Raw genomic sequence first — 18,850 nt, 5'->3', positions numbered from 1 at the left:
GTCAGTCAATCAGTGAGGGCTTTCACCTTTATATCGATAGATAGATAGCTAGATAGCTAGATAGCTAGATAGATAGATAGATAGATAGATAGATAGATAGATAGGAGATTAGATATGAGATAGATAGATAGTGAGATACATATGGATAGATAGATAGATATTAGATGGATGGATGGATAGATAGATAGATAGATAGATAAATAGATAGATAGATAGATAGATAGATATGAGATAGATAGATGGATGGATAGATATGAGATAGATAGATAGATAGATAGATAGATAGATAGATAGATAGATAGATAGATAGATAGATAGATAGATAGATAGTATATAGATAGCTGAAGGGGGGAGACAGACAGACAGACAGACAGATGCACACACATATACACACTTACCCCAGGGCCCGGTCCACTTCTCTTCCATGTCACAGTGGCAGCAGGAGAGGCAAACTCAGAGGCTTCTGTGCAGCAGGAAACAGGGGGCAGCACATGATTACATTATCACTGTGCCCTGCCGTCCCATGTGACTTCCTCCATCCTCCCCTGCCGGCCCATGTGAGTTCCTCCCTGCTCTTCCTGTAAGGCTGGCCGTTCTGGCTGCCGCATGATGGGAATCTTGCTGCAGACAGAACGGCCAGCCATTAATGCACTGAATGTGCATGTGGGTATGGCGGAGGGCGCGGCCTCGGGGCCCCCTGAGCGCAGGGGCCGGGTCGCCATGGTGACCCCAGCAATCCATGACGCTACGCATATGTGTGTGTGTATATATATATATATATATATATATATATATATACACACACACACACACTAGCTGATATACCCGACTTCGCCCGAGTTCCCGAGTTAATTTGGTACTGGTGTTTATCTGGTGTTCAAATGGAAAATCTTCTGAAGTTGTGGTTCACCATTTTGCATGGCTCTTTGTGTTACCCAGGAAACACCACGTGGAGGTAACCGTGCGACGTTTCCTTTATATAAAATGACATCAGGAAGTGAGAGAATTAGATTCCATATGTAAAATTGAATAATCGAGTTGGGACCCATTAACTTTTCCTATTTATGACATAATCAATGCCCGTGCCAAATTTCAAATTTCTATGACATCGGGAAGTGAGAGAAATAGATTACATATGTAAAATTTTGACGCTAATTCTTTTGCGCTAGAATCGAATAATTGATTTGGGACCCATTAACTTTTCCTATTTATGACATAATCAATGCTCGTGCCAAATTTGAAGTGAGAGAATTAGATTACGTACGTAAAATTTGGACGCTAATTCTTTTGCGCTTAGAATTAAATAATAAAGTTAGGACCCATTAGCTTTTCTTATTTATGACATAATCAATGCTCGTGCCAAATTTCAAATTTCTATGAAATCAGGAAATGAGAGAATTAGATTCTGTACGTAAAATTTGGACGCTAAATTGTTTGCGCTTAGAATTGTATAATCGAGTTGGTACCCATTTGCTTTTCCTATTAATGAGATAATAAATGCTCTTGCCAAATTTCATGCTTCTATGACATCAGGAAGTGAGAGAATTAGATTCCGTACGCAAAATTTGGACGCTAATTCTTTTGCACTTAGAATTGAATAATCGAGTTGGGACCCCTTTACTTTTCCTATTTATGACATAATTAATGCTCGTGCAAAATTTCAAGTTTCTATGACATTGGGAAGTGAGATAATTAGATTCTGTACGTAAAATTTGGACACTAATTCTTTTGCGCTTAGAATTGAATAATCAAATTGGGACCCTTTAGCTTTTCCTATTTATGACATAATCAATGCCCGTGCCAAATTTCAATTTTCTATGACATTGGGAAGTGAAAGAATTAGGTCCCGTACGTAAAATTTGGACGCTAATTCTTTTGCGCTAGAATTGAATAATCGAGTTGGGACTCATTAACTTTTCCTATTTATGACATAATCAATGCTTGTGCCAAATTTCAAGTTTCTATGAAATCAGGAAGTGAGAGAATTAGATTCCGTACGTACAATATGGATGCAAATTCTTTTGCACTAGAATTGAATAATCGAGTTGGGACCCATTAAATTTTCCTATTTATGACATAATAATCAATGCTCGTGCTAAATTTCAAGTGAGAGAATTAGATTACGTATGTAAAATTTGAACGCTAATTCTTTTGCGCTAGAATTGAATAATCGAGTTGGGACTCATTAACTTTTCCTATTTATGACATAATCAATGCTCGTGCCAAATTTCAAGTTTCTATGAAATCAGGAAGTGAGAGAATTAGATTCCGTACGTACAATATGGATGCTAATTCTTTTGCGCTTAGAATTGAATGATCAAGTTGGGACCCATTAGCTTTTCCTATTTATGACATAATCAATGCTGCTGCCAAATTTCAAGTATATATGGCATCGGGAAGTGAGAGAATTAGATTACATATGTAAAATTTGGATGCTATTTCTTTTGCGCTTAGAATTGAATAATCGAGTTGGGACCCATTAGCTTTTCCTATTTATGACATAATCAATGCTCTTGCCAAATTTCAAGTATATATGGCATCGGGAAGTGAGAGAATTAGATTACATTTGTAAAATTTGGACGCTAGTTCTTTTGTGCTAGAATTGAATAATCGAGTTGGGGCCCTTTATTTTTCTTATTTTGGAGATAATCTATGCTTGTGTCAAATTTCATGTTTCTACGACATCGGAAAGTTGGAGAATTAGTGGCAAGTCAGTCAGTCATATATAGATGTGTGTGTGTGTGCGTGCGTGCATGTTTGTGTGTGCGTGCGCACACACTTTTTCGGATCTATTCCTTTAAGCCTGAGTATGGTGGAAAGCTCGCTATAACCTCATGTATTTTTGTTCGCTATTAAAAGTTATCATATCTACAATATTAGGGCTCAGTCAGACGGGCGTTTATTGCCGCGATTTGCGCATGCGCATGCGTCCGGCGATTTTATAAAACCATTGCTTTGCAATGGTATCGGACACATGAGCGCTTTTTATGCGCTCGCTCCGATAAATTATAGAACAAAAAATCGCAGATCGCACCTATCTGCGATCTGCGATTCCTGTTCTCTTCTGTATATGCGCTCAATGGGGCCGGCGGCAGCAGCGCTGACCCCATTGAGAACATATAGAAGACAAATCATTCTTCTCTGCCACAGCTGTAACAGCTGTGGCAGAGAAGAACGATGTTTGCCCATTGAATTCAATGGAGCGGCAATACAGCCGCTCCATTGAAAGCAATGGGCTGCCGGCGTGCGCGGGGTGAATTGTCGGGAAGGGGTTAAATATATAAACCCTTCCCTGCAATTCATCCTAAAATGTGTTAAAATAAAAAAAAATTGTATACTCACCTTTCCGCTGCAGCCGGAGTCCAGCCGCGGCCGCTGTCAGTTCTCCTGAACTGCTTCTTGGCACTATTCAGCCGGCGGGGATTTAAAATCCCCGCCTGCTGAATGATCTGCCTCTGATTGGTCACAGCCTGACCAATCAGAGGCTGAAAACACTCACACACCCATTCATGAATTCATGAATGGGTGAGTGACTGCTGCCTCTCAGCGCTGAGCCAATCAGGGGCAGGTCTGACTCACATCCATTCATGAATTCATGAATGGGTGTGAGTGAGGCATGCCTCTGATTGGCTCAGCGCTGAGCCAATCAGGGGGCAGGTCTGACTCACACCCCCTTCACACCCACTGCAGGACGGCCGCTCGGAGCTCCGGCTGTAGGCAGGTGAGCATACAATTTTTTTTTATTTTTACACATTTTAGGATGAATTGCAGGTAAGGGTTTATATATTTAAGCCCTTACCGACAATTCATCCCGGGCTCGCCCGCAGCGCATTGCTTTCAATGGAGACGGCTGTATTGCCGTCTCCATTGAATGCAATGCGCTGGACAGCTCCGGCCCGTTACTAATGAAACGCGGCTAGGAGCAGATTTTCGGGCGATTTGCGGGCGACTTGCGCGCACCGGTCACGCGATTTGCGGATGCGCATCCGTCATGCGATCCGCAAATCGCACGAAAAAACGCCCGTCTGACTAAGGCCTTACTTTGTTTCTCTTACTGAGCACAATCACATTTAAATCTGTTCCTTACACATCTTCTTCCCCCGCCACATACCCCTCCTTGCTGGTTTCTGTAGTGCTGTTTTAGGCACTGTAATTAACATCCTGAGCAGATGTAGTTAAAACAGTAAAAAGCCGCCACCTGCCCACTTTGTCGCCAGCTTTCACACCCAGAACCACTTTGGGCTAAGCTAGATTGAATTATATTTATTGTAGGGCATCACCCCCTGTGCGTTGGCAGCATGAGAATAGGGGCCAAATGCATTTAACCCTTTGAAAACTGCAGTTATTCAAATCAGTAAAAAATGGCCATTTGCCAACAGTGATTCCAGCTTTCATGCTCAGACCCACTTTGGGTCATACTGAATTAAACTATATTTGATGTGGGGCATCACCCTCTGTGTATTGGTAATGTAAGAACAGTGTTCCAAACCTATTTAACCCTTTGAAATCCCCACTTATTCAAATCAGTAAAAAGTGCTGCCTGCCACCTATAATGCCAACTTCTATGCCCAGATTCAATTTGAGCTAGACTGATCTTAACTTTACTTGATGCAGGATATCACAGTTTGTATGCTGACAGTGTTAGATGGGTGGTCCCCAATTTATTTAACCATTTAAGTCACACTACTAAATGCTTCCTTTAATGACAATCTTTTGTATACTATCTTCGGCAGTGTTCCCCTCGGTGTGCCTCCCTACAATATAATGTATTAATAAAATAAGTTCTCCTCATTAATGAATAAGGAAGAAACAAGAACACATTTATTGTGATTAAGAAATTATTGAATAAGAAACCAACTTCAACCCTGAATAGGAAATTGAATGAATAAAAAAACTATTTTAGCATCATTCCTCTGATACCAATCCGAATGCTTCCAATTTCTCTCCCATTTCCATATCTCCTTCTATCGGGGGTCCTCCCCACCTTTTACCAGCTCTTTAGTTATCCAAGGAGAACTAAATCCCCTGCCGGATGGAAGGCCCCTCCCCCAGCATTGTATTTGGGGGGCTCCTGAACTGTGGGTGGGTTCTGTCTTGTCTGCTGAGCAATTGGCTATTTCTCTTCTGGTTTACCTATTGTTCTGGGGGTCTATTAGAGAACAATCATCCAAGAGAGTGCAAGGTGCATAAACCACAGATATGACAGCCGCAGTCCATTCTGTGAGCTCCTCGGCTATGGAGAGGACATCTTGATTGACAAAGAAGCAGCATCATGAGCAACCAAGGAGATTGCAGTGTCAGGGTCGCACTGAGGTAAGGGGCAGCATCATGTCAATGACGAGAAATGGCTGTTGCAATTATTATGGTTGTAAATCTGTAGCATTAGTAGGTAGGATGGCAGCTTGTACTGGACCTATGGCAGAGCCTTTGCTGCTCCTTCTATGGAATATTATCCAAGTCAATGAATGAGAGAGTCCATGTGTTCCTTGGGTGCGGCCTCACAAGGATGCTGACAGGGAATCTCAAGATCTGCAGTGACTAGTAAATGGAATTCTTCCCCATCCTGGTGAGCTGGATCATCTGGCTCCGCTAACCAAAAATAATTAGCTGTATTAGCTCCCAAACAGCTCTTTCAGCAATTCATGTAATACTAATGCTGTTCTGCCCTCCTCTCTGTCGCACGTCCCCCTTTGCTACTGGCCAAATTCTGACTCCTGTTACGTACACAAGGCCACTACTGCATGTTGTACTCACTGTCATACTGCATGTTGTACACAAGGTCACTTACTGCATATTGTACTCACTGTCACTACTGCATGTTGTGCACACTATCACTACAGCATGTTGTACACAAGGTCACTTACTGCATATTGTACTCACTGTCACTACTGCATGTTGTACTCACTGTCACTACTGCATATTGTACACAAGGTCACTACTGCATGTTGTGCACACTATCACTACAGCATGTTGTACACAAGGTCCCTTACTGCATATTGTACTCACTGTCACTACTGCATGTTGTACACAATATCACTCCTGCATGTTGTACATAGTGTTATTACTGCATGTTGTACTCACTGTCAATACTGCATGTTGTGCACACTATCACAACTGCATGTTGTACACAAGGTCACTTACTGCATGTTGTACTCGCTGTCACAACTGCATGTTGTACACAAGGTGACTTCCTACATGTTGGACCCAAGGTCACTTACTGCATGTTGTACACACTATCACTCCTGCATGTTGTACAGTGTTAATACTGCATGTTGTACTCACTGTCACTACTGCATGTTGCACAGTGGCACTACTGCATGTTATACTCACCGTCACAACTGCATGTTGTACTCACCGTCACAACTGCATGTTGTACACAAGGTCACTGACTGCATGTTGTACACAATGTCACTCCTGCATGTTCTACTCATTGTCACTACTGCATGTTGTACACAGTGTCACTACTGCATGTTATACTCACTGTCACTACACATGTTGTACACGCTATCATTCCTGCATGTTGTATACAGTGTTAATACTGCATGTTGTACTCACCGTCACAACTGCATATTGTACTCACCGTCACAACTGCATGTTGTACTCACCGTCACAACTGCATATTGTACTCACCGTCACAACTGCATGTTGTACTCACCGTCACAACTGCATATTGTACTCACCGTCACAACTGCATGTTGTACACAAGGTCAATTACTGCATGTTGTACACAGTGTCACTACTGCATGTTGTACACAGTGTCACTACTGCATGTTGTACACAGTGTCACTACTGCATGTTGTACTCACTGTCACTACTGCATGTTGTGCTCACTGTCACTACTGAATATTGTACAGACTGTCACTACTGCAATGTTTGGCTGTGATATAATCTATGAAGCACCTCCTCCAGAGAACTTTTTTATCCTCTTTTACAACGTAGAGTGAATGGAATTAGCAAGGACATATTAGCTTTTCATAGAAGTAGAAACCAAAAGGGCAACAGCACTCAAAATACATTTGTTATCAGAAATATACATACCTCTAATAAATACATTATCCACATTAAATAATGCAAGGTTCTTGGTGTATAATTTGATTCAATCATTTTGGCCCATCTACCAATGTCCAGGTGACTAAGCTTTCAGATGGATCCTAACAGTAACACCACCTTTGTGAAAGACTCCCATGCATTTACAAATGACAGACAATGTGTTGCTGCCTTCCTGTCATTGCAGAAGGCCCTATGCTTTCATCTGTCGGAAATCCCTTAGTTGTGTCCCTTCTTCACAGCCCCTACAGGCCTCAGTGGCCATTGCATAATCCTTAGACTACTAATCTTTACAGCTGTGTGAGGAGCAAGTGTCACCTCTTCAGCAGGGAAAGGTTTATAGGTAAGGATGAGCGAGTATACTCGCTAAGGCACTACTCGTCCGAGTAATGTGCCGTAGACGAGTATCTCCCTGCTCGTCCATAAAGATTCGGGGACCGCTGCGGCTGACAGGTGAGTCGCGGCGGGGAGCAGGGGAGAGCGGGCGGGAGAGAGGGAGAGAGAGATCTCCCCTCCGTTCCTCCCCGCTCTCCCCCGCAGCTCCCCGCTTCGCGGCGGCCCCCGAATCTTTAAGGACGAGCAGGGAGATACTCGTCTAAGGCACATTATAACTTAGTTATAGGCTAGCCTGTAAATGTCACAAGGGCACCGACTCCCTGAGTTCAGCAGAAAGAATCCACTAGTTTTCGAATAAAGACATTACTTTATTTTGTTATGTAAACAGAAAAAGGTTTGGTACGGTGTTGCCAGTAGAGCAAAATGTCTATGAGTGTGTATGTATATATATTTGTGTGTTTGTGTGTATATATATATATAATATAGTGGCCAGTTGGGGTTACTTGACCGGATCTCCTGCTTATTTTCCCCTGCAGAAACAGGGTAAAGTCCAAATGCTGGTTCCTCCAGCATCTATTTCAGCATAAGGCCGCCTGCACACGGGCGGAAATCCCGCGGCGGTATTTCCCGCGGGATTTCCGCCACTGAAAGTTTGCATAGGAGTGCATTACAATACGCACTCCTATGCAGACGGCCGCGGTTTGGCCGCGCGAAATCTCGCGCGGCAAACAAACTGCGGCATGTCCCAACTCCATTATTCAATTCTATGCGCAAAAGAATTAGCGTCCAAATTTTACGTGCGGAATGTAATTTTCTCACTTACCGGTGTCATAGAAACGGGAAATTTGGCACGAGCATTGATTATGTCATAAATAGGGAAAGCTAATGGGTCCCAACGCCATTATTTAATTCTATGCGCAAAAGAATTAGCGTCCAAATTTTACGTACATAATCTAAATCTCTCACTTCCCAATGTCATAGAAACATGAAATTTGGCGCAAGCATTGATTATGTCATAAATATGAAAAGTTAATGGGTCCCAACTCGATTATTCAATTCTAAGCGCAAAAGAATTAGTGTCCAAATTTTATGTACGTAATCTAATTCTCTCACTTCCTGATGTCATTTTATATGAAGGAAATGTCGCATGGTTACCTCCACGTGGTGTTTCCTGGGTAACGCAGAGAACTATGCAAAATGGTGAACATTAGAGATGAGCGAACGTACTCGTCCGAGCTTGATATTCGTGCGAATATCAGGGTGTTCGGGATGCTCGTTACTCGTAACGAGTACCACGCGGTGTTCCGGTTACTTTCAGTTTCCTCTCTGAGACGTTAGCGCGCTTTTCTGGCCAATTGAAAGACAGGGAAGGCATTACAACTTCCCCCTGTGACGTTCAAGCCCTATACCACCCCCCTGCTGTGAGTGGCTGGGGCGATCAGATGTCACCCGAGTATAAAAATCGGCCCCTCCCGCGGCTCGGCTCAGATGCCTTGCGAGTTAGCTGAGGGACAGTGGTATCGTGCTGGAGCTGCTGTAGGGAGAGCGTTAGGAGTTAGTGTAGGCTTCAAGAACCCCAACGGTCCTTCTCAGGGCCACATCTAATAGTGTGCAGTACTGTGTTAGCACTGTAATTTTTTTTTTTTTTTCAAAATTGGATCTGCAGAGCATTGCGCCCTGCAATAGGGACAGAAGTGGTGGTTAGGCAGGGAGAGTGTTAGCAGTGAGTGTAGGCTTCAAGAACCCCAACGGTCCTTTCTAGGGCCACATCTATCCGTGTGCAGTACTGTCCAGGCTGCTGTTAGCAGTGTTGCATTTTTTTTTCTCAAAACCGGCTGTGCAGACCATTGCACCCGGCATTAATACTACAGGGATAGAATTGTGTAGGCAGGGCCAGAAGACATACATTATTCATTGAATACACGCAGTGTGGGTTGTCCTTTGAAAAACAAGGGAAAAAATTATATTTCGCCTGCCTCTGACAGTCCTCAGGGCTCTGGGTACGTGTGTGCTGCGTGCAGAACGTTAAAAATAATCAGACGCAGCCAGCTACGTTTTACTGCAGGCTTGCGCCAATTTTTTTGCTGCATGGGAAATCCCTGATCTTCTGTAGTGAATAACTTTGCATCACTGCAGTTCTCTGACACATTTGCAGGGCCACAACACAGTTATTAAACGTAGTAGTATTCATTGAATACACGCAGTGTGGCTTGTCCTTTTGAAAAACAAGGGAAAAAATACTATTTTGGCTGCAGGCTTGCGCCAATTTTTTTGCTGCATGGGAAATCCCTGATCTTCTGTAGTGAATAACTTTGCATCACTGCAGTTCTCTGACACATTTGCAGGGCCACAACACAGTTATTAAACGTAGTAGTATTCATTGAATACACGCAGTGTGGCTTGTCCTTTTGAAAAACAAGGGAAAAAATACTATTTTGGCTGCAGGCTTGCGCCAATTTTTTTGCTGCATGGGAAATCCCTGATCTTCTGTAGTGAATAACTTTGCATCACTGCAGTTCTCTGACACATTTGCAGGGCCACAACACAGTTATTAAACGTAGTAGTATTCATTGAATACACGCAGTGTGGCTTGTCCTTTTGAAAAACAAGGGAAAAAATACTATTTTGGCTGCAGGCTTGCGCCAATTTTTTTCCTGGCTTGGAAATCACTGGTAATACAGCATGCTGAGGGGTAGGGGTAGGCCTAGAGGACGTGGATGCGGCCGAGGACGCGTAGGCCCAAGTGAGGGTGTGGGCACAGGCCGAGCTCCTGATCCAGGTGTGTCGCAGCCGACTGCTGCGCGATTAGGAGAGAGGCACGTTTCTGGCGTCCCCACATTCATCGCCCAATTAAATGGTCCACGCGGGAGACCTTTATTAGAAAATGAGCAGTGTGAGCAGGTCCTGTCGTGGATGGCAGAAAGTGCTTCGAGCAAGCTATCATCCACCCAGAGTTCTGCGCCGTCCAGTGCTGCAAATCCGAATCCTCTGTCTGCTGCTCCTCCTTCCTCCCAGCCTCCTCACTCCACTACAGTGACACATGCTCAGGAGCGGGAACACTCCCAGGAACTGTTCTCGGGCCCCTGCTCTCCCACCAGAGGAGTTTATCGTCACTGATGCACAACCATTGGAAAGTTCCCGGGGTCCGGGGGATGAGGCTGGGGACTTCCGGCAACTGTCTCAAGACCTTTCAGTGGGTGAGGAGGACGATGACGATGAGACACAGTTGTCTTGCAGTGAGGTAGTAGTAAGGGCAGTAAGTGCGAGGGAGGAGCGCACAGAGGATTCGGAGGAAGAGCAGCAGGACGATGAGGTGACTGACCCCACCTGGTGTGCAACGCCTACTCAGGACAGGTCTTCAGAGGGGCAGGCAAGGGCAGCAGCAGGGCAGGTTGCAAGAGGCAGTGCGGTGTCCAGGGGTAGAGGCAGGGCCAGACCGAATAATCCACCAACTGTTTCCCAAAGCGCACCCTCGCGCCATGCCACCCTGCAGAGGCCGAGGTGCTCTAAGGTCTGGCAGTTTTTCACAGAGACGCCTGACGACCGACGAACAGTGGTGTGCAACCTTTGTCGCGCCAAGATCAGCCGGGGAGCCACCACCAACAGCCTCACCACCACCAGCATGCGCAGACATATGATGGCCAAGCACCCCACAAGGTGGGACGAAGGCCGTTCACCGCCTTCGGTTTGCACCGCTGCCTCTTCCCCTGTGCCCCAACCTGCCACTGAGATCCAACCCCCCTCTCAGGACACAGGCACTACCGTCTCCTGGCCTGCACCCACACCCTCACCTCCGCTGTCCACGGCCCCATCCACCAATGTCTCGCACCGCACAGTCCAGCCGTCGCTAGCGCAAGTGTTGGAGCGCAAGCGCAAGTACGCCGCCACGCACCCGCACGCTCAATCGTTAACCGTCAACATAGCCAAATTTATCAGCCTTGAGATGCTGCCGTATAGGGTTGTGGAAACGGAGGCTTTCAAAGCTATGATGGCGGCGGCGGCCCCGCGCTACTCAGTTCCCAGTCGCCACTACTTTTCCCGATGTGCCGTCCCAGCCCTGCACGACCACGTCTCCCGCAACATTGTACGCGCCCTCACCAATGCGGTTAGTGGCAAGGTCCACTTAACTACGGACACGTAGACAAGCACAGGCGGGCAGGGCCACTACATCTCCCTGACGGCACATTGGGTGAATTTAGTGGAGGCTGGGACAGAGTCAGAGCCTGGGACCGCTCACGTCCTACCCACCCCCAGAATTGCGGGCCCCAGCTCGGTGGTGGTATGTTTGGCGGTGTATGCTTCCTCCACTAAAGCACCCTCCTCCTCCTCCTCCTCCTCAACCTCTGTCTCGCAATCTAGATGTGTCAGCAGCAGCAGGACGTCGCCAGCAGTCGGTGTCGCGCGGCGTGGCAGCACAGCGGTGGGGAAGCGTCAGCAGGCCGTGCTGAAACTACTCAGCTTAGGAGATAGGAGGCACACGGCCCACGAACTGCTGCAGGGTCTGACAGAGCAGACCGACCGTTGGCTTGCGCCGCTGAGCCTCCAACCGGGCATGGTCGTGTGTGACAACGGCCGTAACCTGGTGGCGGCTCTGCAGCTTGGCAGCCTCACGCACGTGCCATGCCTGGCCCACGTCTTTAATTTGGTGGTTCAGCGCTTTCTGAAAAGCTACCCACGCTTGTCAGACCTGCTCGTAAAGGTGCGCCGGCTCTGCGCACATTTCCGCAAGTCCCACACGGATGCTGCCACCCTGCGCACCCTGCAACATCGGTTTAATCTGCCAGTGCACCGACTGCTGTGCGACGTGCCCACACGGTGGAACTCTACGCTCCACATGTTGGCTAGGCTCCATGAGCAGCGTAGAGCTATAGTGGAATACCACCTCCAACCCAGGTGGTGAGCGGCGATGCTGCAATCATTAGCGTCACCATTCCTCTGCTATGCAGTTCCCTGCAAACCATAAAGGCAGCCGCTTTGCGCTCGGAAACAGAGCCGGGGGAAGACAGTATGTCGCTGGATAGTCAGAGCACCCTCCTGTCTATATCTCAGCGCGTTCAGGAGGAGGAGCATGAGGAGGATGAGGAGGAGGGGGAAGAGACAGCTTGGCCCACTGCTGACGGTACCCATGCTGCTTGCCTGTCATCATTTCAGCGTGTATGGCCTGAGGAGGAGGAGGAGGAGGAGGATCCTGAAAGTGATCTTCCTAGTGCGGAGAGCCATGTGTTGCGTACAGGTACCCTGGCACACATGGCTGACTTCATGTTAGGATGCCTTTCTCGTGACCCTCGCGTTACACGCATTCTGGCCACTACGGATTACTGGGTGTACACACTGCTTGACCCACGCTATAAGGAGAACCTTCCCACTCTCATTCCCGAAGAGGAAAGGGGTTCGAGAGTGTTGCTATACCACAGGACCCTGGCGGACAAGCTGATGATAAAATTCCCATCCGACACCGCTAGTGGCAGAAGGCGCAGTTCCGAGGGCCAGGTAGCAGGGGAGGTGCGGAGATCGAGCAGCATGTACAGCCCAGGCAGTGCAACAGTCTTTAAGGGCCTGGACAGCTTTATTGGCTCCCCAGCAAGACTGTGTCACCGCTCCCCAGTCAAGGCTGAGTCGGCGGGAGCACTGTAAAAGGATGGTGAGGGAGTACGTAGCCGATCGCACGACCGTCCTCCGTGACGCCTCTGCCACCTACAACTACTGGGTGTCGAAGCTGGACACGTGGCCTGAACTCGCGCTGTATGCCCTGGAGGTGCTTGCTTGTCCTGCGGCTAGCGTCTTGTCGGAAAGGGTGTTTAGTGCGGCTGGGGGAATCATCACAGATAAGCGTACCCGCCTGTCAACTGACAGTGCCGACAGGCTAACACTCATCAAGATGAACAAAGCCTGGATTTCCCCAGACTTCTCTTCTCCACCAGCGGACAGCAGCGATACGTAAGCAATACGTAGGCTGCACCCGCGGATAGAAGCTACGTTCTCTCTCACCATCCAAAACGGGGACATTCCTGCTTCATCAATATGTGTCTAATATTCCTCCTCCTCCTCCTGCTCCTCCTCCTGAAACCTCACGTAATCACGCTGAACGGGCAATTTTTCTTAGGGCCACAAGGCTCGCTCATCTAATTTGTCTAAACAATTTTTATATGTTTCAATGCTCTTAAAAGCGTTGAAACTTTAACTTAAACCAATTTTTCGTTAAACTGGGCTGCCTCCAGGCCTAGTTACCACTTAACCCACATTAACCAAAGCGATTAATGGGTTTCACCTGCCATCTTGGTTGGGCATGGCCAATTTTTACTGAGGTACATTAGTACTGTTGGTACACCAATGTTTTGGGGCCCTCACCTACAGTGTAATCATAGCAATTTGTATGTTCTTCGCCTGCACTCATGGTACAGAAGTGTGTGTGGGGTTGGCCTACACTTTAGCTACATAAATGTAACTTGGGCCTTGGCTATACTGCAGCTACTGAAATGGAACTAAGACTGCGCTCCCACTATACTGCTGCTTCGGAATTGTTCCTGGGGCCTGTGTAGGCTGCTACAATGACTTAAATGGAACTAAGACTGTGCTCCCCCTATAATGCTGCTAGTGATATGTTAGTGGGGCCTGTCCTAATGCTACGGCTGAAATGTTACTAATTCTGGGCTCTGCCTATACCGCTGCTAATGGTATGTCTCTGGGGTGTGGAAACAGAGGCTTCCCAAAGACATGATGGCGGCGAGGCCATTTCCCACCAACGCGGTTACTGTTAAGGTACATATTACCAGTCTGACTGGGGCATGCATTTTTGGCCGGAGCCCACCTGCATTAAGCATGACATTACTACCTCAGCTGTGTTGGGCAATGCAATGGGATATTTCTATGTACCGCCGGTGGGTTCCAGGGAGCCACCCATGCTGTAGGTGCACACGGAGTTTAACCTACATGTGTCCACTTGTAAAGAACCCCAGTCTGACTGGGGCATGCAGTGTGGGCCGAAGCCCACCTGCATTAAGCACGACATTACTACCTCAGCTGTGTTGGGCAATGCAATGGGATATTTCTATGTACCGCCGGTGGCTTCCTGGCACCCACCCATGCTGTGGGTCCACAGGGAATTATAAATGCATCTGTTTCCACTTGTAAAGAACCACAGTCAGACTGGAGCATGCAGTGTGGGCTGAAGCCCACCTGCATTAAGCACGACATTACTACCTCAGCTGTGTTGGGCAATGCAATGGGATATTTCTATATACCGCCGGTGGGTTCCAGGGAGCCACCCATGCTGTAGGTGCACACGGAGTTTAACCTACATGTGTCCACTTGTAAAGAACCCCAGTCTGACTGGGGCATGCAGTGTGGGCCGAAGCCCACCTGCATTAAGCACGACATTACTACCTCAGCTGTGTTGGGCAATGCAATGGGATATTTCTATGTACCGCCGGTGGCTTCCTGGCACCCACCCATGCTGTGGGTCCACAGGGAATTATAAATGCATCTGTTTCCACTTGTAAAGAACCACAGTCAGACTGGGGCATGCAGTGTGGGCCGAAGCCCACCTGCATTAAGCACGACATTACTACCTCAGCTGTGTTGGGCAATGCAATGGGATATTTCTATGTACCGCCGGTGGCTTCCTTGCACCCACCCATGCTGTGGGTCCACAGGGAATTATAAATGCATCTGTTTCCACTTGTAAAGAACCACAGTCAGACTGGGGCATGCAGTGTGGGCCGAAGCTCACCTGCATTAAGCACGACATTACTACCTCAGCTGTGTTGGGCAATGCAATGGGATATTTTTATGTACCGCCGGTGGGTTCCAGGCAGCCACCCATGCTGTAGGTGCACACGGAGTTTAACCTACATGTGTCCACTTGTAAAGAACCCCAGTCTGACTGGGGCATGCAGTGTGGGCCGAAGCCCACCTGCATTAAGCACGACATTACTACCTCAGCTGTGTTGGGCAATGCAATGGGATATTTCTATGTACCGCCGGTGGCTTCCTGGCACCCACCCATGCTGTGGGGCCACAGGGAATTATAAATGCATCTGTTTCCACTTGTAAAGAACCACAGTCAGACTGGGGCATGCAGTGTGGGCCGAAGCCCACCTGCATTAAGCACGACATTACTACCTCAGCTGTGTTGGGCAATGCAATGGGATATTTCTATGTACCGCCGGTGGCTTCCTGGCACCCACCCATGCTGTGGGTCCACAGGGAATTATAAATGCATCTGTTTCCACTTGTAAAGAACCACAGTCAGACTGTGGCATGCAGTGTGGGCCGAAGCCCACCTGCATTAAGCACGACATTACTACCTCAGCTGTGTTGGGCAATGCAATGGGATATTTTTATGTACCGCCGGTGGGTTCCAGGCAGCCACCCATGCTGTCGGTCCACAGGGACTTCACAATAGGGAGTTGTACCTGCCTGTGTCTATGAATTAAAAACCGCGGTCTGACTGGGGCATGCAGACACCTTGACAGAATGAATAGTGTGTGGCACATAGGTTCCCCATTGCTATGCCCACGTGTGCAGCTCCTGATGGCGGTGGCACAGGATTCTATTTCTCATTGCTTCTGTACAGCATTGTGGGCTATCGCCCAGCCCCTTTTAAAGAGGGTCGCTGCCTAGCCGTGCCAACCATCTGCAGTGTGTGCCTGCGGTTCCTCGTCATGGCAGACGCACTTCTAAATAGACATGAGGGTGGTGTGGCATGAGGGCAGCTGAAGGCTGCGCCGGGACACTTTGGTGTGCGCTGTGGGGGGGAGGGGGGGCGGTTGGGCAGCATGTAACCCAGGAGAAGTGGCAGCGGAGTGTCATGCAGGCAGTGATTGTGCTTTGTTGGAGGTAGTGTGGTGCTTAGCAAAGCTATGCCATGCTAATGAGGCCTTTTCAGAAGTAAAAGTTTTTGGGAGGGGGGGGGGCACTCTTGCCGCTATTGTGGCTTAATAGTGGGACCTGTGAACTTGAGATGCAGCCCAACATGTAGCCCCTCGCCTGCCCTATCCGTTGCTGTGTCGTTCCCATCACTTTCTTGAATTGCCCAGATTTTCACACAAGGAAACCTTAGCGAGCATCGGCGAAATACAAAAATGCTCAGGTCGCCCATTGACTTCAATGGGGTTCGTTACTCGAAACGAACCCTCGAGCATCGCGAAAAGTTCGTCCCGAGTAACGAGCACCCGAGCATTTTGGTGCTCGCTCATCTCTAGTGAACATATGTTTTTCCTCAGTATCTCTAAAGTAACCACGACTTCATAAGATTTTCCGTGTAAACACCAGATAAACACCAGTACCAAATTAAGTCAGGCGAAGCCGGGTATATCAGCTAGTCTATATATAAAGACGAAAGCAATCACTGACTCACTCACTGATTCACTCACTGATTGACTGACTCACCAAAAGTTCTCCAACTTCCTGATGTCGTAGAAACATGAATTTTGGCATAAGCATAGATTATCTCCAAAATAGGAAAAATAATTGGGTCCCAACTCGATTATTCAATTCTAGTGCAAAAAAAATTTGTGTCGAAATTTAACGTACATAATCTAAATCTCTCACTTCCCAATGTCAAAGAAACTTACAATTTGGCACGGGCATTGAATGTCATAAATAGGAAAAGTTAATAGGTCCCAACTTGATTATTCAATTCTATGCACAAAAGAATTAGCATCCAAATTTTACGTACGGAATCTAATTCTCTCACTTCCCGGTGTCATAGAAACTCAAAATTTGGCACGAGCATTGATTATGTCATAAATAGGGAAAGCTAGTGGGTCCCAACTTAATTATTCAATTCTATGCGCAAAAGAATTAGCGTCCCAATTTTACGTTGGGAATGTAATTTTCTCACTTTCCGGTGTCATAGAAACGTGAAATTTGGCAGGAGCATTGATTATGTCATAAATAGGAAAAGCTAATGGGTCCCAACTCTATTAGTCAATTCTATGTGCAAAAGAATTAGCGTCCAAATTTTACGTACGGAATGTAATTTTCTCACTTTCCGGTGTCATAGAAACGTGAAATTTGGCACGAGCATTGATAATGTCATAAATAAAAAAAAAAGCTAATGGGTCCCAACTTAATTATTCAATTCTATGCACAATAGAATTAGCGTCCAAATTTTAAGTACGGATTGTATTTTTCTCACTTTCCGGTGTCATAGAAATGTGAAATTTTGGCACGAGCATTGATTATGTCATAAATAGGAAAACCTAATGGGTCCCAACTCAATTATTCAATTCTATGCGCAAAAGAATTAGCGTCCAAATTTTAAGTACAGAATGCATTTTTCTCACTTTCCGGTGTCATAGAAACGTGAAATTTGGCACGAGCATTGATTATGTCATAAATAGGAAAAGTGAATGGGTCCCAACTCGATTATTTAATTCTAGCGCAAAAGAATTAGCGTCAAAATTTTACGTACATTATCTAAAATCTCTCACTTCCCAATGTCATAGAAACATGAAATTTGCCATAAGCAATGAATATGTCATAAATAGGAACAGTTAATGGGTCCCAACTCGATTATTCAATTGTAAGTGCAAAAGAATTAGCGTCCAAATTTTTTTATGCATGGAATCTTATTCTCTAACTTCCTGATGTCATTTTATATAAAGGAAACGTTGCATGGTTACCTCCACGTGGTGTTTCCTGGGTAACGCAGAGAACTATGCAAAATGGTGAACATATGTTTTTCCCGGTATCGCTAAAGTGATCACGACTTCATAAGATTTTCCGTGTGAACACCAGATAAACACCAGTACCAAATTAAATTGGGCGAAGCCGGGTATATCAGTATATATATATATATATATATATATATATATATATATATATATATATATATATATATATATATATATGTGTGTGTGTAACATTCTGGGGTGGCTTTCCCTAACTTCTACAGCGGACCCTAAGTGTCACCTCAGCCATGAGATTTATCTCTGCTAAGAAATTTGCAAATGCCTCCAGCCTTTTTCTGTCTCCTGCATTATCCCTCCCTACTGCTGGGTGATATCCAGGATAAGGAAAATACCTCTCAACGCATTACATTGTTCCAATTGTATTCTAGGTACATGGCTTCTAAAAGATTGATCTTTTTTTGCATGACCCACCTTGTTCATAGCTTAGATAACATAACATGTCTATTGTGACCGGCTTATCAAGGTGTGATTTCAGGTTATATTGTTTGTTACTATTGATGAGCGAACGTACTCGTTCGAGTATTAGCGTGTTCGGGATGCTCGTTATTCGAAACGAGCACCACGCGGTGTTCGAGTTACTTTCACTTTCATCTCTGAGACGTTAGCGCACTTTTCTGGCCAATAGAAAGACAGGGAAGGCATTACAACTTCCCCCTGCGACGTTCAAGCCCTATACCACCCCCCTGCAGTGAGTGGCTGGCGAGATCAGGTGTCACCCGAGTATATAAATCGGCCCCTCCCGCGGCTCGCCACAGATGCATTCTGACAGA

The 18,850-nt window shown here is 46.4% G+C and overlaps 1 protein-coding gene across 1 annotated transcript in view; it reads left to right on the top strand.

The window, feature by feature from the left end:
- The first annotated feature begins 5,234 nt into the window (after positions 1-5,234).
- Positions 5,235-18,850, top strand: part of LOC136626544 (kinesin-like protein KIF21B) — a 2,048,083-nt gene continuing 2,034,467 nt past the window's right edge. Inside the window, 1 exon segment of the mRNA XM_066601598.1 lies at positions 5,235-5,313. Coding sequence (XP_066457695.1) covers positions 5,273-5,313 — 41 coding nt within the window. The 5' untranslated portion in view covers positions 5,235-5,272.

This window comes from Eleutherodactylus coqui, chromosome 4 (assembly GCF_035609145.1).
Source record: "Eleutherodactylus coqui strain aEleCoq1 chromosome 4, aEleCoq1.hap1, whole genome shotgun sequence".
NCBI lineage: Eukaryota > Metazoa > Chordata > Amphibia > Anura > Eleutherodactylidae > Eleutherodactylus > Eleutherodactylus coqui.
This window is presented reverse-complemented; position numbering and strand designations above follow the sequence as displayed.